Source organism: Prinia subflava, chromosome 5, assembly GCF_021018805.1.
Source record: "Prinia subflava isolate CZ2003 ecotype Zambia chromosome 5, Cam_Psub_1.2, whole genome shotgun sequence".
In the NCBI taxonomy this organism is placed as follows: Eukaryota; Metazoa; Chordata; class Aves; order Passeriformes; family Cisticolidae; genus Prinia; species Prinia subflava.
This window is the reverse complement of record NC_086251.1, coordinates 18,459,036-18,483,564: the sequence shown is the minus strand read 5'-3', so window position 1 is coordinate 18,483,564 and position 24,529 is coordinate 18,459,036. Positions and strand designations below refer to the sequence as shown.

The 24,529-nt window shown below is 48.5% G+C and overlaps 2 protein-coding genes across 5 annotated transcripts in view; both read left to right on the top strand.

Annotated features, from left to right (window-relative positions):
- The window catches only part of CRACR2B (calcium release activated channel regulator 2B), a 29,043-nt gene extending 13,957 nt beyond the window's left edge, over positions 1–15,086 (top strand). Inside the window, exons 10-18 of the mRNA XM_063398251.1 lie at positions 53–107; positions 3,982–4,061; positions 6,345–6,639; positions 6,823–6,964; positions 7,176–7,257; positions 9,590–9,704; positions 11,053–11,160; positions 11,863–11,939; positions 12,944–15,086. Coding sequence (XP_063254321.1) covers positions 53–107; positions 3,982–4,061; positions 6,345–6,639; positions 6,823–6,964; positions 7,176–7,257; positions 9,590–9,704; positions 11,053–11,160; positions 11,863–11,939; positions 12,944–13,028 — 1,039 coding nt within the window. The 3' untranslated portion in view covers positions 13,029–15,086. The remainder of the gene's footprint in view (positions 1–52; positions 108–3,981; positions 4,062–6,344; positions 6,640–6,822; positions 6,965–7,175; positions 7,258–9,589; positions 9,705–11,052; positions 11,161–11,862; positions 11,940–12,943) is intronic.
- Positions 15,087–17,851: 2,765 nt separating this feature from the next.
- Positions 17,852–24,529, top strand: part of CD151 (CD151 molecule (Raph blood group)) — a 31,887-nt gene continuing 25,209 nt past the window's right edge. Inside the window, exon 1 of one of the 4 annotated variants that reach the window (XM_063398249.1) lies at positions 17,852–18,058. The gene's annotated coding sequence lies outside the window, so the exon portion shown is untranslated. The remainder of the gene's footprint in view (positions 18,059–24,529) is intronic. The other 3 variants (XM_063398248.1, XM_063398246.1, XM_063398250.1) reach the window with 3 other exon arrangements.

The following is a 24,529-nucleotide window of genomic DNA, read 5'->3' as shown; positions in this document are numbered from 1 at the left end:
AATTTTTGACAAGGATCTTACTATGTCTTTCCTGTGTCTTTCTTTGGAACAGAGAAATGAACAAGAAACTTCGAGATGAGCGAGATGCGTTTGAAGCCAAGAAGCTGGTTAGTCTAAGAAAGAAACCCTTAATTCCCAACCGCCCTCCTTTCATCTGCTGCTGTTGCTGTCACCACTCGGGGGCCTGTCACTTCCACGGGGGACAATGACAAGAGCTCTTGGGGCCTGGTGTTGTGTTTAACACAGACTTTGCAGCACCTCTGTGTCTGTGCTGGAGGCAAGCTCTTCTGGTTGCTGCTGCCAGCTGCCTGGATTTAACCCAAGGCACGTTGGCTGGGGACTGTCACACAGCCCTGCGCAGGGCTGCAGTGGCTGCTGCCTGCTGCACATGTGGGGTCTGTGTGTTGTGCCAGGCGCTGGGCACGTGAAAGGAGGAGAGAGAAGCTGGATGCATCCCGGATCGGAGTGGTGAGGAAGAAGATGGATTCTCAGATGTGCTGCTGGCTGACTGGGCGTGGAGTGGCACAGGAAGGTTTTTCTGGCCCCCTGAGTTTGTAGCAGGTGTTTTCAGAGGTTCCTCTGGGGAGCTCCCCATTCCTCTGAACTCTGCTGGGTGTAGCAGTGAGCCTTGTGTCAGAGAACTAGCAGAAAGCAGGATCTCTCTCATCTGGAACTGTCAATCTCTGGCCTTTCCCAGTCGCCAAGATAAGCACAGATATGTGGTCTATTATTAATTCTTATTATTTTTTCATTAAAAAGTTTGTGTATTCCCAAATGTGGCTTGCACAGCTGCTCTGCCCTCTTGGACACATCCCTGCCACCATGTCTTTGCCTGCTCTGCCATCATGCCCCACCTGAAGATGTGGAAGGAGGTGACTTGCAGTGATAGGCAGTGATAGGCTGCAGGAGCCTTTCTGACTGGTGTGTAGAGAGTCCTGGAAGGAACGCAGGGATTGTGCCCATACAGGAGACAAAATGCCCTGCTCAATCCGGAGGTTGGAGTTCTCCAGGTGGAGAGCTGTATAAAATAATGTCAAAACAATTTTGGATAGAGGTGGGGTATGTGTGTTTCTAAAATCGGGAAGATTTTTTTCTTCAATCTTCATTTTTAAAGCTGCTATGTGGACGTACACCAGAGCTTCCTGCTCCCTCTTGGAAAAGGGATAAATAAAATGCAGGCACTCTCTGTAGTAGAGTCCAGTGCAAGCAGGCAAAGAAAATGGTTTCTTCTCCTCTTTCCATGTGTTGTGCTTCATCAGCCTCTGGGTTCCTGTGGGTGGGTGGCCTGTGGAGACCACAGCTCAGGTATGTACCTCTGTGGGTGCAAGGCTTGTCTGCTTCTCCTCTTCTGCTGCTCCCCTGCTAAGACCTGCTGCTGCAGGTGGACCCAAGAGAGAGTCACAGCACAGAGGGGCTGCTTTCTCCCTTCTCCCAGCAGTCGCAGTGGGGAGTGAGGCACAGGGTGAACTCCTCCTACCACCATTGCTCGTCTGGCAAGGCTGTGTCTTGCTGGGCAGTTGAAGCCTGTACCAGAGTAAGATTTTTCCCTTTGGCTGCTCTTGTTTCAGTCTGTAGGGAAGCAGGGCTCCAAGGGTTTGCAGAGGTGCTGCTGTCATTATATACCTGCAGAAGATCTGCTCCCCAGCCTCTCTCTCAGTAAGAGGGAGAGAAAATGGCAGTACTTCCCTGCAGAAGCAAAAAGGAGAGTCCAGCCTTCTGATGGGGATCCCTAGTGTGCAACACACTCTCTTCCAGAGACTATCAGTGCTTTTACAGGCTAAAAAGAAACCCAAGGCCTTAATACCCTCTCTTAGTGCTGGGAAGAGTTATTTCCATGAAATGAAGGTGTGGTGAGGTTCTTTCATAGCAGAGATTTTGAAGTGGTTGGAAGGAGGAGTTGGGCTGTATGTGGCTGTTAGCAACTCAGTCACTGCTCCTTTGCTCTTCTCAGTTCCCAGCCTAATATCTTGCTCTTCATAAGAGTTTCTGGCCTTGCCAAGATGGGCAGACCCTGGCCCTGCTGCACTGTGGGGCACTCTCTTGTCCCAGGCAAGAGAGGCTGGGTCACAGATACCAATATGTGGCTATTTCTGTCTGTGTGCAAACTACTGATGGGTATTTTTAAGACCCAGGGGTTGCAGGTTCAGTTTCACACCCATGACCCATCTAGCTATGGAGTTATGCTTGCATGCTTTATGTTGACAGAGCAAATTTCATATCTGTTCATTATGAGAAGTGTTTTGGTACTTTGACTACACTTGACATGTATTTTTATTTCACTGGTAAACCATAATCTTTCCCATCCAAAATGCTTGTACATGTGCTGTTGTGGAATCCTTGTCATCATGTGTTACACCGCCGTGATGTCTCATTTGTCCCTTTGTCATCCTGGTGAAAAGCCAAATGTTTCAAAAACCTGGCAGGGCAATAAACCATGGCAGAACCAATGGCAAAACATGCCCCATTGTCCCTCCTTTCTTACCCAAGTACGTGCTCTGCAGGCTGTTCTCTCTCCAGGTAAGGTGGTGGCAGAGCAGATTGTGTGGGGAGTCCTTGTGCTCCACAGGTGACTTGAGGGTTGTGACTCAGCTCCAGTGGCCTGTAACACAATTTCCTTCTTTCTGTGTGGCTAGAGGGTGCCCTCGAGTGAAGGTGCTCAAACAGTGAAAAATTCCCCTTCTGTCCCTGCTGGATTGTCTGTACCACGGCCTGGCTGTGTTGACTGGAGTGTTGTACACCTGGGGTCATTTTCCTTGGAAGATCTGTGTTCCACAGATCTCAGTGCTGGATTGTTTCTGTGGCTGGAGATTCTCTTGAACATCAGTTTTATATGTAAAAAATGTTTTGTTCTTTCCCTCCAAAGCTCCTAGTTGGGTCAGGCCCTCTGTGGACTCCAGAGAGTCTCCTTTTGTTACACTGCATTGCAGTAAAGGTGTTCTGGGAGTTCTGACCACCTCCGTTCTGTTAAAAACAGCTTCTTAATTTTTTTTGCCTTTTAAAATAAGCCTGCAATAAGGATTATTGAAGAAATAATCTTTGTAGTTCTCCAGGCTGTGGGAAGCACGAAAGAAGGCCTGTCCAGAGCTGCCTGCAGGTGTTTTGTCAGTTCAAAACTGCTGTGAGAGGCAGATCTGGTAGACTGCAAACCCTTCTTCTTCTACCTTTCCCCCAGAAATAACTTGTAAGGACGTGTTAGATGTCTTCAGATTTGCAGATGGAATACATCTCCCTTTCCCCAGTGCTGATGTGATGGGCACCTTTCCATGCTCTCTCACTTCCCATTTTGTGTGTGTGGCCAGAGCATTGACTCTGTTGGGAATGGCAAAGCTGCTGTGTGGGGGGAAGAGGGTTGGGAGAGATGTTGCCCCACTTTCTCCTTCTCTGAGGAGCTGGTAAATACTGGCTGTAGGAAGTGTTCAGTCTGTGGTAAGCAGGAGGAAAGCGTGGAGAGGGATGTTGGTGTAAAGCAGAGCCCTTTGTAGAGCTGCCTCCTTCCTTTCCTGAGCTGCCTCCTCCTTTTCCTGTGGTTCATGTGCAGCTCTAGGTGAGTACAGGTCGAGGAAGGGTACTGGTGTCTTCTGAGGAAGGGGGCAATTGGTCTGCCCCACAAAACATCAGCATGAGAAAGAGGCAGGTGAGGAATGAGAGATTCAGCTGTGAGACCAAATGGAGAACAAGCCACAGAAATAAAGACTGGCTAGCTAGAGGAGGAACTCATTTGGGACATCACCACTTTGATGGATTTTAAAGTGAAGGAGAAAGCAGCAACAGCGATGGCTTCTTGCAGGAGTTAAATTATTTGAACAGGGAAAAGCAAGCCCTGTGCTCACCTCTTTGAGCCTTCCAGTGAGGCAGTACCACTGCACGGTGTGGGGCTGCCAGGGCTCCAGCCTTACCTCCCCAAAGTGCTCTACAGAGGTGGGGAGTGATAAAACTGGGGCTGTAATCACTTTCTTCATTCCTTCTCTTTTCAACTTCCAGGTGCCTCAGAACAAAAAGCCCCTGTTGAAGAAAGGGTCAGTGCTAGGCAGTTACCTGCTGGAGGACAAGCCTGTCAAACGGTTAGATGGGTGTCTGTGTCGTGTCCATGGTGTTAGTCTGTGCCCACTGCAGTACCCTGTCTGTCAAGCTGTGTCCTGTGTCTGGTTCTCCCACCTTGGTGCTGGCTGGTTTTGGAGTGTGGTGAGGTGCAGCTTTTCTGTGGCTCTGGCTGTCTCTTGGCATCAGGTGGTGTTGGCTCAGCATGAAGCTGAGGATACTGTTCACTAATTTCCACAGGGAGGTAGACTTGCTGATGCTTCTGCCTGCAGCAGTGGGGGAGCAAGTCTAAATATCACCAGAAGGTCTGGGACTGTTAATGGGATGGGAGTCACAAGGGCTGCCTCTGTCTGAGTCAGACAGCTCTGTTGAAATTACTGGATCAGCTCCCAAGTGGGCCAGTTCATCCTCAGGCACAAATCCTGTCCACTGGTGCCTCATGCCAGAGTCCATATCCCTGGGGCATGGGGAGGGCAGAAATTCCACAAAGGTTGGGTTCTTTCTGGCAGCTGAAAGCCTCAAGGAGAGGGCCTGGCTCCAGGTGGATTCATCCTGCTTATCTCCCTCTACACCTATGCAGATGCTCACCTGGCACACCAGGCCTCCCTTCAGCCAGGGCAGGCATCACATCTGTGTAGCCAAGACCTTTTCTTTTTTTTCCACTCTACATGCAGGATATACAGTGACCTGGCTTGGAGCTGGATCTCATCTGCAACTGCTGGCCCCAAACAAGTTTTAAAGGCAGCACACTCCCCTGTTTCTTACCAGGTCTCTGCAGACAGTTCTGTTGTTCCTCAGTTTCTCCTGGTGCCAGCCAGAGACATAGGTCTGGGCTCAGTTCCTTCCAGCTTCAGCTCACCCTTAATGCTTGCAGTTCTGGTATTTGAGGACTTAGCTCAAGGCTCCTTGGCTTGTGGACTTAAAGAAAACCAGGTAGACTGTGGAGGAGGGCTGATTCTTGAGCCCAGGGTGGGACGTTGCCTGGTGAGGTCTGAGGCAGAACTCTTTTGTGGTTGTGTGACTGGCACATTGAATCAGATAACCAAGTTCTCCTGTCTTCCTCCCCAGTTATTTCTTGCAAAGGTCTTTCTAGCTGCTACAGAAATAAACCTCCTGGAAGGGCTTAACAGCTGGAGGAGTTTGGCAATGAAGGTGATGAGAGAAGGGGAGAAGTAATTGTTGGCCCTGTCTCTGTCCCACTGCTGTGTCACACCACATGGCTTGAGAAACTTGAAAAGAAATCCATTAGATCTGGGGTCACTGTTCAGAGTTCTGTGTTTGTCCCTTTGCTCCCTCTAAAGAGGGTCTTGAGACCCCTCATTGTGTGATTTTGCCAGCCCTGGGACATGGGCACCATTTCCCAGAGCCTGAGAGTATGTGTCCATTTTCAGGAGGGAGAAGTTCCAGCTGGCCTGGCTCTGGACTGGCAGCTGGGGCAAATGCAGGGAGGGCAACCAGGAATGTGAGCTTCCTTTCATAGGAAAAAGTGTAGGCAAGGCAGCAGGTGAGTTTTGCAACACAGATGAAGCGTACTTGCTGGAGTGAGAAAGAAGACTTGTCTGGATTTCAGCAGTAATAGGAAGAGAAGAATGTTGCAGAGCAGGGGTGGGATGTCCTGCTTCTGAAGAGACTGACTGCAGTACTCTCTGGTACTAATTGGATTCCAAATGCAGTGTGCTGACCAGTGACAGCAAGGGAGATATCTGTGGTGGATAAATATCTTCAGCTTAATTCTAGGTCTTCTCATTCCTTGTCTAGTTCTTTAACCATAGAAAACCAATGATGCTGCCTTGCTCCTCAGCAGTGATTCCAGTAGTTTAAATTGGTTATTTTAGGTGTTCTTTAGAAGGTTGTTCCACCAACTACCACATCAGCTCTACCCCCAGTGCATCAGCCTGTTCTTGTGTGGGCACAGTCTGTTATTTCTTTTTGTATGGTATTTAGTAACAAAAATACAGGGTTAATTATTGCTTGTTTTAAAAGGGGCTCTTTTTTTGTATGTTTTAGCTCATTTTTTCAATACTGGGGGAAGCGGTAGGCCAAGAATTCTTGAAAAACCAAAATGGCAATTTTTATTAAAAGTAATGAAATCTTTGTCAGCACATATGAGTACAGCACAGCTCTGGTGAAGTGTCTCTTTCCTAGGGGAGCCACAGGTGCCTTAGTCACAGGGAGTGTGGGGAGAGAATATAGAGTTCCTGTGAGAGCTGTGTATACACTGATTGGATTGCATTGGTTGGTTGGGAATTTGCAACCTCCTTCTTCCCCTCCCACCCTGTCTGTGCTGCCTGTGGACTTTAATACAGACAACTGGCCTCTGTGGACCTCCCCTTCACCTTCCCAGTGGATGTGGCAGTGGAAGAACCCAGCAGAAAGAACTGTAAATACTTGCCAGGCAACGGGGCATGGATGAAGACAGGCGAAGGAGGCAGCACAAACTTTGGAGAGAACAGCAGAGATGAGGAGAGATGGCCCTTGGCAGCAGATCCTGAGTGGTTTAAGATGGCTTTGAAGGGTGACTCTGACTGCAGAAGAAATGCAGATGGCTTGGATGCTGCTCTGCTGCCTCCTCGAGCCCGGCCTGTTGGCACCGAAACCAGGGTGAGTGCAGTTACCTGAGCTTATTCCTCAAACCCCTGCTACCTGCTAGGGACTTGAGGGTGTCTAACTCTCTTCCCATCAAACTCCAGCTCCACAGATTTGCAGGGCAGGGGTCCAATTTCTAAATCAAAGCACTGTCTGCAGCTGGGCTCTTCAAAACCTCATGTCTTTTTTCCATTGTAGCTCCAAGCGCTGGAACCAGCCAGCTGTTCCCCAGATCGCATCTTTAAAGTGGTGTTTGTAGGGAATTCCGGGGTTGGGAAGAGTTCCTTCATCCACCGCTTCTGCTATGACAGGTTCCTGCCTGAGCTCAATGCAACCATTGGTAAGTAATAGGGTGCCTGGCTCATCTGGATGAGGAAGGTGGGAAAGTCAGCCTGGGCAAATGCTTTTTTGCCTGTATTATAGCTCAGCAGGAGGTAAAGATGCTCCCTCTCCCAGTATTGGATCAATCTTGCAATTTCCCTGAACTAAACGGAGTTGGTGTGGCCATGTCTCCCCATCCTACCTCATAATCATTGTCCCCTTCCCCACAGGTATCGATTACCAGGTGAAGAGTCTAATGGTGGATGACACCCAGGTTGCCTTACAGCTGTGGGATACAGCTGGACAGGAGAGGTAAGCCATTTCTGCCAGGCTCAGTGGAGGAAAGACTGCATGCAGCTGGTTTCTGTCCCTGGGAAAAGCTTCAGAAGGGCCAGACAGGTCATAACAGCTGTTCCAGTGCTGAACCTGCAGCAAAGATCTGTTCCAGAGATTTCTAGAAGCTGTGACTGTGAAGTAGTCAAAGGGGAGATAGCTCTAAGGGTTGACAGAAAAGTAGTTTTCCATGTGTCTGACCTGCATGCTCGTGGCTCCAAGCAGTCTGTCCACAGATGTACTTCATGGGGTTCAAAGGGGGAAAGGACTGTGAACCTTCCCAGATCTGATCCAGTTGTCAAAGCCAGCTGAGTTAGCATGACCTTTGGGGAAGGTGATTTGAACTACCCTGCTGGGTACCCTGCCGACTCTGTCAGTGAGGTTACTGGCCCCTTTCACTGTCCCTTCTGCTGACAGACTTGTGGAAGTGATAATGCCTGGTAGAGGGATTGTGCAGCTTTTTGTGACAGTGAACACATTCCCCATTTGAAGGCCTCTAGTTTCAAAAGCACAGGATATCTCTACATGTTACCAGCAGTGTTGGTGAGGATCAGAGTAGTAGAGGACACATTTGACTCTCATCTGCCGCTAGATATGAAGGAAAGCCCATGTAAATGACATTTAGGATATAATTCAAAGCTTAAGATGAAGAGCTATTTCACAGGGACCATGAACCTCAAGGGCCTGACAAAAATAAGCACTGGGTATTTTGAGCTAAATATGTTATGAGGGCAGGCCTTCAGGGGGCAGCCAAGGTCATGGGAATATTCTAATCCTAAACTGTGCCAATGATGCTGTCTGTCTCTAGACCATGCAGAGCTGATGGGAATGTACAAAGTAGGGGTATTTATTGAAAAGCAACTCTTCCAAAATTAAGCTTCATGTGAAGAAATAATTGTTTCTGAGGGGACTCCTGTGGTTATTTCAGTGCTGAAACTGAGCAGTAAGGGGAGTTGCTATGACATAAAATGTGACATCTTATTGAGGCCAGATTTCATTAGAGGCCAAATTCAAGATATTTTCTCTGCAGAAGGACCTTTAGCACAGGCCCCTGCAGCACTAGCCGGTCTTAGACGTGTACCCACAGGAGAGAGCTTGGCTCAGTGCTGATACCAAATAGGAGACCTGGGAAGAAGCAAAAGCCTCCTCTTCTTGTGGAAGAATATTAATTACTTCTAAACTAGAGGCGTCCAACTTTAAATATGCTAAGGAAGAGATAGAAGAACTCCTTGGAGCATGCAAGGAGAACTTCTTGGTGACTTCCCTGGGACTGATGCATGCTGCCTTTGATGTTCCTTCTGGAGCATCCTGCCTGGCTGGCAGTTCCAGAGGTACACCTTGATTGCCAAAGATACAGTCTGTCGTTTCTCAGCTGGGTAGGTGCCAGAATATCGTGTCCTTACTGTAGTGAGAAAGAACAGGCTTCAGGCAACTATCTGAAGAGTGCAGGAGGGTAAGAGCTGTAGGTTTTCTTGGCTCATAAGAGGAGAGTTTGTTATCCTGTGCAGGGCTGAAATACACAGGTCTCTAGCGAGGTCTCAGGACCTTTGTTTCATTTATTAATTCCCAAATTATATTGTTAATTCCATCAGTTTGCAATCAGTGTGGTTATATCATGGCTCTGTCACAAAGTGCTTACAGATTCCAAGGGTTTCTTGTGTTGGTCGGTTCGTCTGCTTTGTTTTTTTGTTTGTTTGGTTGGCTTTGGTTGGAATTTATTCACAAAATAAAAGCCTGTGGTTTTAAATGGTACAGACAGCAAAAAGTAGATGTCTGGCAGGAGTTTTTCCTGGAAATTGTATCTAGCTCCTGATTTTTTATGTATAATGCCATTGGTTTATAGATTCAATAGTGGAAGCAGACTGTACTGATGCTGAGTTTTTAATTGCTGTTTTGGCAGCCCTGGGGCAGACATTATGCATGCCTAGTTTGCACTGTGGTACAGCTTAGTCCGCAGATTCTTCCAGACTATAGAGAAAGATCATGTTTTCTCCATCAGTTTCCCTTTTAATAGGAAATTACTTTTTCCTATCCCACCCAAAGAGGTTCTCCTGCTTCCTTCTTCCTGACCTGCAAAGGTCATCTTTCTTACTTTCTCAGCACCACGCATTTGGCAAGATTCCTGCTTACCCACGGCTGCCTGGCCTGTCTCAAAGTGCAGGATCTGTCACCTGTGTGTGGACACCACGCTGAGGGACACATCCTGCACAGGGCCTTGCAGAGAGCCTGTCCAACACGCAGATAATCCCTCCCCGTTGGTGCCCGTTGCAGGGCCGGGGTTGTGAGTGCCTTTGGTTTTGTCCGGGCGCAGGTTTCGCAGCATCACCAAGCAGTACTTCCGGAGGGCCGACGGCATCCTGGTGATGTACGACGTGACGGCCGAGGGCTCCTTCCTGGCCGTGCGCAACTGGATGAGCAGCGTCCAGGTGAGAGCTGCAGTGCTGCTGCCCCCCTGCTCCACACCAGCTCCAACAGGCTGGAAGCGACACCTTTCAGTGCCCCAGGAAGTCCTGTTGAGCTGGTGAAGCTGAATTCCCAAAGCAGATCCCCATGGTGGTCAGTTTGGAACCAGAGGTTTTGTGTTGAAGGTAACACAGCCAGTGGTAGCCCATTAAATCAGGGAGGGCTGTTTCTGTATCTCCTGGTGTCTGGCCTATGCATAAGCAGGGAGCTGGTCCTTTTTATTTCCTTTTATATTTTAAAATTTGGTAACGATGTATTAATGCTGTTGGGTTTCTGTCTGTCTTTTATTTCCAAACACTCACTAAAAGTATTTATCTGTGGCTTATATCTTCTTGGGGATACAAAAATACCTCTCTTTACAATTTAAATTAGTTGTGTGTAGATGATCAGGAGGTGAAGGGAAATTTTCAAGGGCAGTTTTGTTTTGGTTGTGCCGAGTCTCAAAAAACCAATATCTCAGTGGAATGAGTAAGTATAGGTTGTAGGATTCTAACGTTGTTAATTTCCACAAGGCTGTTGGGGGAAAAAAACACTTATGTCTTTGGACTCTAAAAGATCAGAGGTTAAGATCTTCAAAACTAACCTCTGAAAATCAGGTTCCTTTCAGGAGGAAGGTTAAACACACAGAGCACACGGAAAATCAAACCACATAAAATCTGTATATTTTAATCTTTCTCTTCTTTTCCTCTCCCCATCTGTGTATTTATTTAGTTTTGAAGCTGTTTAGGTTCTTTATGTCATCCAGGGCACTTGAGTGTGTAAATAACTTTGAGCCCTGTTCTTACTCTGACCATGTTCTAGTGAGCCAGTGGAACTGTAGAGAGTTTGAGCAGAGGGAAGGGGCTCCAGGAATTGCCTAGGAATAACAGTTCCTACAGAGACAGCTTACAGGGGGTGAAGGTTGCTTAATGTGCTCAGCCAGTGGATTTTCAGCAAGGGGTTGCTGAGTTTAGGACAGCACATTAGACACAGTACTGCACATACAAAAATTACTGAACTTACTGAGAAGATCTCCCAAATCACAAATTCTAAAATGCCTATGGGGCAAGCTGCTTTTCTTTAGGCTTCTTATTTTGCTGAGAGGCATTTATGTCCTGTCTCCCCTCTCTCACCATCCAGCTCAACATACCAAACATTTGGAATGTTTCCGTAACTCAAGCTTCCTTTCACAAATCTGTGGGACTGTTGAACGAATGGCCCTTTAATGCTCTACTGGGCCTGATCCTGCTGCCACTGAGGGTCTTGTTTGCTTGTGCTGGAAGGATCTCCTCCGAGTGGCTGGGTCTCTAGGGGTCTTTATTTCTTTTGCAGGAAGGTATAGAGGACGGAGCTGTGGTCTTTCTGCTTGGAAATAAATTGGATGCTGTGCAGAGAGAGACCCAGAATGTGCCCAAGGCGGAGGGAGAAAGGCTGGCAAAGGTGTGACTCAGTGCTCTGCTGCTTGACCTGCTCTGCTGCCACCCTCCAGCTGTGAGCAGAGCAGTCTGGCTGGCAGAAAGCCCTTCTTGGAGCCATTTTCCAGTATGGTACCTTCCCTGTCCCTCCCACCCCGTTTCTCCAATGTGGACATGCACCCAGCTCCCTCTGGTACATGGGAGTGTCAGGTGGTGGCCTCTATGTGGCAGACAATGGCCCTTGAGCAGGCTCACGTATTTCTCTTGGGGCTTGATGCCTCATTAGTCTTTCTGAGGGGAGCATGCATGGCTAATTTCCCATTTGAGGGCTCCCTAATGCAACATCATCCTGCCTCTTTCCTCACTCCCTTGTCTGCCTGCCTGCTGGCACCTTGGCCCCTGGGCGGGGGGAGACAGGGTTTCAAAGGTGTTTCCTGCCTTCTGGACTCACAACAAAAAGGGAATCAAAGTACCATGGGCAGGTTTACTCTTCCCAAACAACTCCCCCAGTGCTGCCTTTTGGACAGTCTGGCTTGGCCCCCAGTGCTGAAAAAGCATCTCCTCCTCCTGGGCTGGTGAGCAGGGTGTGCACCCCAGCAGGGCAGCAGCCACCCTGCAGACTCCAGTGGTTCCTGGGGGTGAGGGTGGGCCAGCTCCCACGGCTGGGGGTGAGTGGCCATGGAGGAGAGCTGGCAGTCACCGTGCTGCTTGCTGTGCTCTCTGGCAGGAGTACAGGGCTGTGTTCTACGAGTGCAGCGCCATGACTGGATACAACATCATGGAGCCCATGCTGCACATGGCCAGGTCAGTGATCAGGAGGAGCCACCCTGGGATGCTTCCCCAGCTGGAGGTGACTGATGTGGGCTCTCCTGGGGAATGGGCAAGAAGAGGGGGGTTTGACTTTCTGTCACATCCCAAAAGAGACACGACTCCAGGTTCTTATCTTTTGTACCTGGAGAGCACCAAGTGTTGACTGGACTCTTAGCACACATAGCTTCACCTGGTAGATTGGCTGTTCCAAGATTAGGAGTTTAATTTCAATATTTAGTCACCAAAACCTTGAACATTGTCTCAGATTTTAAGCTGGTGTTTTCAGTTTGAAGTCTTCATGTAGCTCTAGGGGTTCTTTTTTCCCTGTCTTAATAAGCACTGTACAGACTGAGATATTTCAGTGGCAATGGTTTTAAAAGGAGATAAGATACAATTCAGCTGAAAGAAATTTGCTCTAAAACTTTTAGTTTAAGAAAACCCAAATGGGTAGTTTTGGAAAAAAAAAAGTATTTCAAATCTCACAAGAAAACTATCCTTTTGTTTTCTTTTATCTCTTCACCTCCTCCTGTATCATCTCTGTTAAAGCCACAGCAGGAGTTAGCTGTTCATTAACTGGGAGGATTTACTTATCAGCTAGGTGAATCACATCTCCCATAGCACGTGCCTTCAGCATGCTTTATTACCATGCCACTGCCCAAGATGGCCCAGACAGGTGGAGCAAACAACCCAGGATTCTGACATCTTGGGGGATCTTGGGAATAAGGCACAGGCCACTCACACTGGTGCTCAGATTACTAAACCATGGTACTCCCTCTTGAGTGTGTCCAGTTTCTTTCCCTGTTCCCTGGGAATTCATTCTCTGTGTGTGGTTTATCTAGCCCAGCCTCCAGAGAAGTCCAGTCTTTGGGCCTGTCACTTCTTGCAATCCTAAATGTGAATTCTAAATGGCTGATGGAGAGCAGAGGGCAGAGGCAAATGCCTTGGCAGGAAGATCTCAGTAACCAGGTTGTGTTCTTGACCTGTGCTGTTCTTTCCAGGTTGCTGACAGCACAAGAAGACAGGCAGAGGGAGAATGCCCTGCAGCTGGAGGATATCAGCAGGAGGAAAGGGTGCTGCACGTAAAGCACACCAATGTGTCAGCAAGAGGCACGTACCAATGCTGTGTCATGAAGCTGGGGGTTCCTTTCAAACAAGCTGAATTTGATGGTATCAGCTCTCTAGAGATTTGAGGAAGGTGCAGCTTTTCCCAGTCTGTGAATTTTGAGGCATAAATCAGGCCAAAATGTGCATATTATCTGCACTGTTCTACTTCCCAAGTCTGCATGTAGCCCTGGTCTCCAGAGGCCTCTGCTTCTTTGGGAGAATTTGGCTGGTCTTTGCTAGCAGCACAGACTGGGCCTTCTCTCTGGAGAGGTTGGTTCCCTGTAAAGGAACCTTGTCTTGTTCCTGTTCTTTCTGGTAAAGAAGTGGCCTAGCAGCAGAGAGCAGAGGACACAGTGGGTCTGTATTAAATAGAATTTCTGTGTAAGAGAGAAAGAAATTATTTTAAATTTGGGCTAGCTCCAAGTCGTGATCCATCTGTCTCAGAGAGAAGCATCTCCTCTTGGTTTTGCAGCAGCAGTGCTGAGCTGAGAGCCCACTGTGGTGAGTGAGAATGCTTCCACCACTTCCTGCAAGATCTGGATCGGGCCCTGGATTTACTGCAGCATTTGGTTGGACTTGTCAATATTGTAGTTAACAGATTCCATGTGTGACTATAGTATGAACTGATAGGACGAGCCATCCCAATGGCTTTCATTGCTTTGTCACCCTCATGGACCTTTTCACTGTCCTAGTGTGTGTTTACAGAACACAGAGCAGTTGCCCTGGGACCTGCAGGCGCTGGCATGTGCTGCTGATTCATAGCCCACTGCAGGAGCTGTGCTGCACAAACCAGGGGAGCCATATATAGCCTGTTTTAAGGCTGAATGCTGCCTTTTCCCTCCCATTCTCTTATCCATTCCTGAAGACTCTCCAGCATCTTGGAACTGCCTTACCCGCAGTCCTGAAAGATCCCACCAGAGTGCTTTCAAATGCACCTGGGCTGGAAGCACAAGGCAGCTGCCTGTGTGAAATGGACCTTTTTCTCTTGCAGGGACCTTGAGCTTTACTGGTGAGGGGCCTGAGAAAGAGCCACACTGAATCTGATCCCATTGGGAAGGGGCCTTCTTGTCACTGAAGGGCAGGGCGAAGCATGGGCAGAGGTAGAAACTCCCCCAAAAGTGCTCCTGTCAGCAAAGCTGCTGCGCTGCCTGGGCATGGATGAGATGCTTTCTGGTTTGCAGCTCAGTGGCTCTCAAAGCCGTGGGATTAAGTGAGATTTTTGTTAGTGCCCTTTCCCCTTTTGTCTTGGAGGCTGTTTCTGTATGTGTCTCTGATGTTTTAGGCACAAGATGTGATACTGCAGCTGTGACACAGCCCCCAAACCTTGTGGCATAGGGAGGGCCTGTACTTGTCCATGGTCTTTCCTCTCTTGGGATGAGGTGGTTACTCTGAATGTCTGTTTATTGCACAAGTTTCCCTGGGAATATCCCATGCAGGAAAAGTACTCTGAGTCACTTAAAGTCCATCAGTATTACAAAGAATTTCCATGGTTCCTCCCGGTGCCCTTTAACTTCTGATAGGAGAGAGGAAGTTTTTCTCTGGAAAGAGCAGGATTTCTGAGTAAAAGGAAGTGCTCAAAGTAGTAAGATCCTGCTCAGTCCTTACTGTTGGCTGGCTGTGGCTCACACTGTTCAACAGCTCTAATGCCTTCCAGAGAGTGGGAATCAGAAGCTACAATAGGTCCAGAAGGAAACAGGGTATCTGGTGTGGAGCCTGGAGTAAGACCAGCAGTGCTGCCAGGGGAGCTGCTGGAGTTTGCAGGAAGCGATGTTTGGGAAGGGAAATCCATGCTGAGGTGTTCTGAACATGTGCCTCCCACGCTCTGTACACAGCACACCCGAGACAGAGGTGTGAAATACAGCTGACACACGAATATGGGCTGGTTCTGTGTGTTACCTTTATCAGTGCTGTCATACTGCAATGGCAGGAACCATCCGGTTCTTTTAATGTACAACCTTAAGTATGTTCTCTTAGTGTGCAAATAGTACAGGCAATAAAGAAACGCTGTCTTACAAGTGGTTGAGATGATTTTTTTTTTAGGTGCTGCAGGAGATTCTTCCTGCCATCTTCAATCACTGATCCTAGTGTGATGTTGCCTTCTCACTGCTCAGGAAGTGGCCTGTCCCCCATGGTGGTACACAGGGCGTGTCACAAGCAGGGAGACAGTTAACCAGGAGCCCATGTCTTGGAGGCAGCTCAGGAGAAATTCATCTCCATTCTTTTTTCACCTCCTTTAAGCAGCCAGAGTCCAGCTGATTAGGGAAGGCAGAGCACGGAGGAGAAAAAGTGAAGACACTTCCCCAGTGTCTGGGGGTGTAGTGCTTTCAGAGGGAACAGGTCCTCACCTTGTTGCCTGTATTCATAGAACTAAATCTTTATTTCATAATGTCCCATGCATCCTTTTCACTAGAGTTAGGAATTTGGTTGCTTTTAATCCTTGTGCCCTGGCATGGCTCCAGCTGGATGTTCACGCATTACAGAACTAATCACTCTGCAGTTTTGACCAAACAAATTATTACTCATTTCCCCTCCTAGAAACTGATAGCACAAGTAGTTCATTGTAACATATAGTTTTTGTAGGCAAAAAAGAGGGGATTTTTGTTTCAAGGAGGAGAAAACAGCACAGAATTTGAGCAGGCTGAGCTTGGAAAACGGTAAGCAGCAGGGTGGGGTTTATTACTGGAAGGTCTTTTGTTGTCTCACACCACAATAATTAAATGTCCTGTTGGAAGACCCAGACACAGTCTAAAGGGGCATGTTGCTAGTTTTTAAACCTGATATCAGACCTAAATGGGACCAGAATTTCCAAAAAGTTCTTCACTTTACTACATCCCCCTTTTTTTGTCAGAATCTCTCCTGGCTCTAAATGGAAGCTCTGGAAGCAGCCACCCTTTGTAAGTGACTGCTGTAAACTGCAGCATAAATGCAAATAATGAGGATAATCCTGAGGGGGCATGAGATGAGGGAGGGTGCAAAATAAGACTGCCTGGGGGCTTAAACCTTCACCATATTGGCTCCAGCCTCTTGGTGAACAAGTGACTTTTTGCACATAATCTGTAAGGTAGTTTGGAATCACATCACAAGGAAGTACTCTTCTTACAGTCTGGGAAGCCCCATCCTGGCACAGCAACAGTGCACCTGTGTACACAATCAGGTGTAGGGGCAAAAGCAAAAGAGCCAGCTGCTCTGAGAAGCAGCCGTGATCCCACAGATCTCTGCAGGCCGGCAAAGGGAGCTCACTGCTTTGCTTTCACTTGTCTGTTTCACGTCAATATGCCAAGGGCAAGCATAAAAGGATTAGGCTGACAGCATCTCTTTGAAAAGCCAAAATAGGGCTGAAAAGAGAGCATTAATCCACAGTGTTAAGTTTAAAGCTTTTCCACAGGACAAATGCAGGAATTGCAAAGGTTTGAGATGCTGTTTTCTACTACCTTCTTTATTCCAGCAGACCGTTTCCATTTACACACAATTAATGAGTTCCTGCTATGGGCATTATGCATTCACTCACACATTATTTTCTGTCCTGTCACCTCTTTTTGTTTGTGTCTTTTCATGATCTTTCTACTTGTTGATTCTTAGACTATAAATATATATATTGACCAAGTACTTAGTCTAGAATTACAAATGTATCTCACAGCCCATCATACAGCTTCCAAAGCTCTGCTTGGCAATCCCCCATTCAGTGCCAATAGACCCATGGCAGTTTGGAGCTTTGTTAGCAGGGGCTCATTACTTCTCTGGCTGCTGCTGAGTCACATGGAAATTTTGGCTGGCGTGGCTCTGATAACCCGGCTTCAGCCTCTCCAGCCTGCATGGCATGTTTGTATACGTATAGATGATGCTGCAAATGGAAGTGTAACTGTGTGCTACTTCTGAAAATACTAGTCCACAGGAGACCTGACCAGGTAAAATTAGTCTCCTCAAGGTAAACAAGTATCTGCACTAAAAAAAAATCTATTACTCCAGCAATAAACAGAGGCTGGGGGGTGGGGGTCCTGTGGTGTGTATCGCCTTTACCTGCAGGTTCTCCCAAGCCCAAGGAAGCATTGTGCCTGGCCAGGCCCGTTTGCTGACCCAGATTTGCCGGGGCAGGGGGGATTGTGTGCTTTCCTGTTTGGCCATGAAATCCCGGCACATGGCAAGAAGGCAGTGGCCCAGTGTGGCAGCTACCCAGGGCTCCACCAAGGAGGGCCAGGACCTGGGCAGGGGCCGGTGTCTCTTGTGGCTTCCAGGTTCTGCCACAAATTCCCTGCAACAAATCCGTCAGTGTGCAAGCAGGCTGGTCCCCCAAGGCTCTGTTTGATCACTGGGTTCTCCGGCAGCTCTGAGCTAAAGTGAGCTTTCTCCTTGGGAAGGATGGAGTGATTTCTGAGTTGGGCACATGGAGAGGTTAAGGCAAGCACCCAGGGGGTTCTGAACTGGCTTTTCCCTTCCCTGCAAAATCTCGTCTCTTCATCCCACTCCTGAAAAACCACGTTTTGTGTGAGGCCACTCTGCTGTGGAGAGGGCGCAGGTCTTTTCCTGGGAGCATCCCTCGCACAAGGCTGCTGCTTAGCGCAGAACTATGTGGGCTGTGGCTCAAGTGAGGTAATGGGAGGATGAGACAATGTGCCAGTCAGGGCTTGATCCTGATTTACAGGGTGTTTCATGGAGAACACTTTTAACAAGCGGGTCTGACGCCTTAAAAAAAAAAAAAAAAAAAAAAAAAATATATATATATATATATATATATATAAGCCGCTCCAGCTGGAATTCGCTGTACCGTGTTGGCTGCGGCAATGGAAAGGGCACCGTGAGGCTCAGCAGACCCGGTTGCGGACGGCGCCGCAGCACAGTCCGGTTGGAGGGGCGAGCCAGGCCCGCCGAGTGCCGGGGGAGGCGGCCCGGGCTGGGGCGGGCCGGGCCGGCCGCGCCTCCTCCCGCCCTCCTGAGGGTGCCTCCCGTGCCCGCCCGCCTCCCGCGCTGCGCGGCAGGTCGGGGCGTGCGGCGGCGCGGAGCGGCGGCCCAGGGTGAGGCGGAGAGCCCGAAATGGCGGCACCGGCGGGACGGGGGAGGCGGGGGCGCGGCGGCCCCGGGGAGCGGGGCCGGGGAAGGGGCTGGGGCGGCAGCACTGCAGAGCCGGGCGGAGCGCGGCCCCTGTGCGGCAGCGGGGCCCGGCGCTCCCTCCGTCCGTGCCGGCGCCCCCCGCCCGTGGGGACCTGGCCGCGGCCACCCGGCTTCGCTTCCCCTCCAGCGCCCTGTGGCGTTGCACAGCTTCGCAGGGGCTTGACCCTTGTGTGCTTTGTTGGTTTGTTTTTTTCCTTGGAGAAGCGTTTTAACCTGTTGCGGGTGGTGTCATAAACTTTGCACAGCCCGCGGAATTAGTAAAGGTGTTCTGAATGTTGCCATAAATCTTGTGAAACGATTACTACCCCCATCCGCCTTCTGCTCAGTCAGATTTCCCTGTTGTACAAATAAAGAGTTGGCCTTTATGCTGGGCTTGTAGGACCCTTGGAGGCGGAGGAGTGAGAGAGCGAGTGCTTGTTTACCGCACAGTCCAGGCGATGTTCTGTTCTTTTTCTGGAAGCTGCATCAGATGGGGAGCTGATGGCAGTGGGTTATTGCTGCCCTGGTGTTGCTTGTCATGGGGAATCTTTACTAGTAGCTTCTTCTTCCTGTCCTCTCATGAAGAACATAAACTGCGGTATTTTTTTTTTAAGTCTAACTTTTCCTGAAGGCTTTTGTAATCAGCTTGTTGCAGTAGTATCCTGCTGAATTTTAGCAATGACATGTCTTTATTTCGGGCTGCTCTATAGCATCCCTTAAATTCTGCACTGCTTCGCTTCCTTTGTCCTTCTGCAGCGCTTCCTGCCTTTCTCTGAGGGTTCATGTGGTGCCTCCTAGAACAAGGGTTGATTGAAATAGCATCACCCATCCAGAGGCTGTTTTGTTCAAACAATTTTGAAAGAAGTCCCTTTTGAGAAAACACATTTCCTTTCCTTCATGGCCATTGCCAAGGTTCTTAGCGGAGCTTTTGCTGTGATGGATGGTCTTACCAGCTGGAAATGTGGAGGCTGAAGAGCCTCTTAGTATGCTACCAGTCAGACAAAGGTCCATCCCAGTCCTCCTGGGTGACTGTCATTGCTGCCAAGGGACTGTCTGTGGTGGAGGGAGGAGAATGCAGTCAGTGCAGAACTTCCAGTGCATTTATATTCTCTCAAGCATTTTATGTGCCTAGGACAGGCAGTTCCCAGTCTGTGGATTGTTGGGAGCTGGTCAGTGGGGAGTTGGATTGTTGGAAGCTGGGGTAGCATCACTTCTGCTTTATGCTTTATGTGACACATCTGGTGACAGGTCCCTGTCACAGGCACAATGCTGCCTTGCACAGGTGGGCCTGGGCTCTGCTTTGCTGCAGCTGCTCTGATGTGCCACCACTTCTCCGTCAGATGTCCTTGTTGGAAGCTTCAGCTGCGAGCTGGAGGAGGCGGCAGCTTTTGAACTCCTCCGTGTAAGTCACCTCAGATCACATCCTTGCTCTGTGGTTTGCTGATGATGTCTTTGAGTTCATGGACAGTATTTACTTCTGGTCATATGCTGTATTTCTGCAAAAAGCATGTTTCATTCCAAACCGTTGCTTGTGTTCATTGTCCTGTGGCTCCTGCAGTGGAGGAGAGTGACTCCGCCAGTTGCCTGGTAAAAGTCCTGGCACTCCCTGCTGTCTGCTGGCTTCGGGGATCAATAAGAAAAGGCCTTTTCTGAGTACTTGAGATGTGTGTCCCATGTGTGACACTTCATTTTGCTCTGGAGTCTGAGGTGGTTCGTCCTTCTTGTGGTACATTTTGTGAGCGTTTAAGGAGTTTTATTTCTCCTAACTCAAGGCAACTGTGTTAAAGGAGTTTTATTTGCTACTTTCAGTGCAGCCTCCGAAAGCGTCTCTCTTTGGGTGTGATACATTCTTCTATAAGGAGGTGGAAGAAAGCTGCTTGTATTCCCTTGTCAGCAAAAATGCTAGGGGGGAGTGGCTCTGAAGGGCTCTTTCCCGTTAGGAACTTTTCAGCAGGCCTATCATTCCCTGCAAATAAAGGTGTATCATGACTTGAACTGTTTTCATCACACATGCATAGAAGGTAACAACTGCCTTGCTCTTGAGACAGCCTTGAGTGGGTTGATTAAAGAGCTGTGTCTCTTCCAGCCAGGTCATCCCACTGGCAAATTCACTTGTTCTTTCTACATAGTTTGGCTTCCTCACTCAGGAATGCATTGAACTGTTGGTTATGGATGCAAGGAAAATGTGTATTTACCATTTTTGTTTGCGTAACATCTCTATCACCATGCGTACCCGTTTGTGGCAGCTATCCTGTCTGGCATTTTCAGGTAATTTAGTCATTTATAAAGCAATCATACTGTCCCTCTGTTCTTGTGAAGAAATGGCAGCTCGTCTCAGCTTCTCTGGCTTTGAGGAACAGAAGCCTAAGTCTCCCTGGTTGTTTAAAAACCTTCAAGATCCTGAGGGTGTAGACCAGGTCTCCTTCTGTCTCACTCCCTCATCCTGCCTTTCAGACCCTGAATGTGATTTTTCTTTGGCCACAGCAAGGCTGAAATTAAATGAACAGTGTCACTGTAAAATCCTCCCATTTTCCCTTCCTTTATTGTACATGCATTTTGACAGAGCTTTTCCCCAGGATGGTGACCATCTTCCCAGTCTGTGAGAAATGTGCTTTTCCCTGCTACCCTGTGTGTGAAGCCAGGGTGTGGAGGGAGAAATGAGGAATGGCAGGTGTGTGGAGTGGAGATGAGGTGTCCTGTCAGTTCTGTGGATAGCGCCTCATTCCATCCCTCCCCACAGCACAGAAGCTGCCAGGCCCTTTGGCAGGATCTGCCCTGTAGTAGCAGCACTGCTGATGGGCATATCTCTCTTCAGTGCTCCTTTCTGTCCTGCCTGCCAGACTCCTCTGGTTGTGATCTCAACAGCCTGGGATCCTGGGGAATGGATGCAGTGAGTCCTACTAAATCCTGTGTCCTGGCTGATGGCAGTCATAAAACTCCTGGCAAAACGAGCAGGAAGATGATGACTATTTTCCACTCCTGGAATTTCATGGCTGAGTAAGAGGTATGTTTTGGGGTCTGGGCATTTGGGTGTGACCAGCTTGGTCCATGTTTCTAGCCTGAGTTTCTTGTGCTGGTGGGATGGTTATGGCCCCAGTCCAAGCTGGAAAACTGCTGTGCAGCTCTGTAGGGCCAGAGTGCAGTAAGCTCAATATGGGACTGAAAGTGTGTCCAGCTCCTTAGAAGGATGCAAGCATGAATTGATGCCATGACATGCCAGCTGGGCTTTTCATGGAGTGACATGTATATATATGTATGTGTGTTTGTGTCTGTGTGTGTGTATTTCATGCATGCTTTTGATGCCAGTAGTGGTGGACATTATTGGAGGCAGGATACTGGTTTAGTGGGGTAAGGAAGGACATCAGGAATTCTGTTCTGCAACAGTTGACGGAGAGTCCTTGGCAGCTGTTTAAAGTCATTTGCAGGGTGCAGCCAAGCAAATACACACGGCTGCCATGGAGCCGCCTCTCCTGCCTGCTGAGGTGAGTGCATCCCAGAGAGGGAGTGTGGAGGCTGTGGCACGGTCTCTTAGGACAGCTGGAAGTGAGATGTGGGCGAGGTGCAGGAGAGGATGTTGCTCAGACCCACGGGTTGTTCCTGTCTGCGGCAATGAGGCTTCATAAAGAAAAGCCGAGGCACAAGTTGGTGACATAAAATGTTAGTCACTGGCCATTGTTTCTTATCTGTGGCTGGTGCCAGATCTGAATACAAAAGGAGCAAAGTTCACTTGTTCAACCCAGGTTTTCTTTACTTTTGTAAGAAGGAAAGCAGCAGTGGGGAGCTGGGGCAGTGTGAAGAGTTGTAAAGATGAGTGCCTCTGCTTGGGTGAAATCTGTCCTTGTAGCTGTGGTGTGGAAGATGGACACTTCTAAGGAACAACGGAGTTGGGCTGAAATTTGCAGATGTTTCCCAGATGCCTTTATAAGAGAGGGACAGGTTTAAAGGAAGAAACACCTTTTGGAGATGCTGTGGGAGAAGGATCTGCTGTGCTGTACAGATGGACAAGGTGACAACGTGTCTGATACCTCACCTTGAAGCACTTCTGCTCCTATGGGGAAGAAGTGGACAGAAGAAAGATCAAGCAGATGATTTCTGTTTTGCATTCTTGGCATTGCATGGTGGAATAACAGGTGGAGTCTGGGCTGCATTTGGATCTTGCTGATCTTGCCGGACTCTGCAGTCCCAGCCAGAAAAGTGCTGTACAGCTCAGTAGGTGCATCTCAGACAGGAGTGCAATCAGCTCAACACAGACTGAAAGCAGTCCTTGGCAGCTCTGTCAGTGCAAGCATACGACTTACCGGCATGGCTGGAGGATGAACAATGGATTCATTGGTTCCTTGACTAATGAAGTTCAGCTAAAACTGGGACCAAGAGTGGTTTGAGGTAGGAATTACTGTGGGAGGTAGGAATTACTGTGGGAGAGGTTTCTGTTTTGTCTGGAGTGTGTCGCTGACCTGTTATCTACTAGAGTAGCAGCCACAATGCCTCTGTGGTTTTTAGGGACTACTCTGATCCTCATTGTCCACCATGCTGCAACAATAAAGAAAATAAGGAGGAGGGATGGTTTTGGTCAAATTGATCTGCTGTCAGAGCCAACTGGCAGATGGCAGCCATGCTGACATTTCTGGCATGCCAGCCAGTGAGCAGCACTTTTGTAGTGTCTGACAAGGCAGGCGTGAGTCATGGCTCGTGAATGTCAGTATTTCTTCTTAGCTTTGGTGGAATCTAGAAGGGAGGAATTCGTATCCCACATCTCAACCCCACACTGCCCTGGGAACAGAGTTTTTCTCCATGGTCACTGTAAGCTCCATGCAGAGCTCCCAGGGAGGTGGTGGGGAGCTGTGTGTGCCATGACAGGGATGTACAGTGCATGATGAAGCCAGGCACATGGACAGTGGGAGCAGGAAACATCTCGTGGTTCCATGGCGAGTGCTGTGTGCAAGGAATATGTGGATGGGAAAGTGTTGGCCTTCGTGCTTGTGGTTTTGATTATTGAAGCATAGAAAGAGTGAGTCCAGTCCTGTGTGGAGGTACCACTTGCTGAGGAATTGACCTTGTTGGTTGCAGGTTCCCCCTTGCCGTGTGGAATAGTCCTCTTCCATCTCTGCTGAGAGACTTGGCTAAAGGCAAGAGGTCTGCCGGAGATGAGGAGACTTTTGGTGTGGTCTCCAACGTACCTTGTCCACTTGGAGGGTTTTTAAAGGGACATATTTCTTGTTTTTGGGAGGACCTCTTCCTATGTTTGGGGGGGAAGAACTGGTTGATTCCTGCACGTTCAAGTCCCAGTTGTCTCGGTTTTTTCCTTCTCCGGAGCAGGGAAAGAGTGCAAGTGTCCAGCTGAGCTCATGTTTGAGGAATGAGGCTGTGCTCAGCCTCAGAAATGGGCTCTGGAGAGCCAAACAAAAGCCTGTTCTGTCTATTGTGCACTCCCCAGGGGTTACCTCTGGTGTATGCAGTGTGTCTGAGACAGGAAAAGAAAAGGGGACTTAAACAACTGTGCGTAGACTGGGATAAAATCCTGGTTGCTGACTTCACTGGGCTGTTTGCCCTCAGGCACTGTGGAAGCTCGGATCCTGTCTCACAGGTGTGCTGCTAGAAGCCTGGAAGGAGGGAAAAGCAGACACTTGCAGAGGGAACCTCTGCTTTCATTGGTGTCATGAGCTTTACTTTGGCTGCAACTGTCTCCATGTGGAAGAGAACCCCCTTGTAGAAAAAAAGGATTTTATTGTTTGCTACTTCATCGGGAATTTTAATAATCTTTTAAGAAAAAAAAGAATGGAGGGGGAAGCCAACTTAGATGAGAGCAGTGAGAGCATCCAAAGTAAAGTATTGTAGTTCCATCAGTGTGATTCTTATCAACAACACATTTACAAAGGAGTTAATCGGGAAGCTGATTTCCCTGTGTATGAGGGCCCATCTGCTGTGGATCAGTATCCTCATAATTTTACACATTTTACGATTTTATCCTCACACTGATAGCCATGTGTGGCCAACTCTGGTCCTCTCTCCCTGCATTACCTTGCCCTGGGCAGTCAGAGCTAGAACACTCTTTTGGCTGAGGTGAGTAATAGGAGGAGTATTTTCTGTGCTAGAATTGACCCTGTTATTTCCAGCATGGATTTTAGGGTTTTTTCTGAATTCTTCAAAAGCAAGAGATAAGTTTTGTTTTCTGGGTTCCTCTATCCTTATCTATCCTAGATAGATATCCCATATTGACAATGGCCATTTAGTATTGAAGATAGTGACTCGGTTTCTTTGGAAACTTTTGACTGTGTTGTTCTTGGATTTTCTCTTGGATATGTTTTGCTTTTAATACTCAAGGACTTACTGAGAGCCTTAACCTCTAAGTGAGCCATGCTGTGGGCTGCTTTTCCTCTCCTGCTAATGGCATTGAA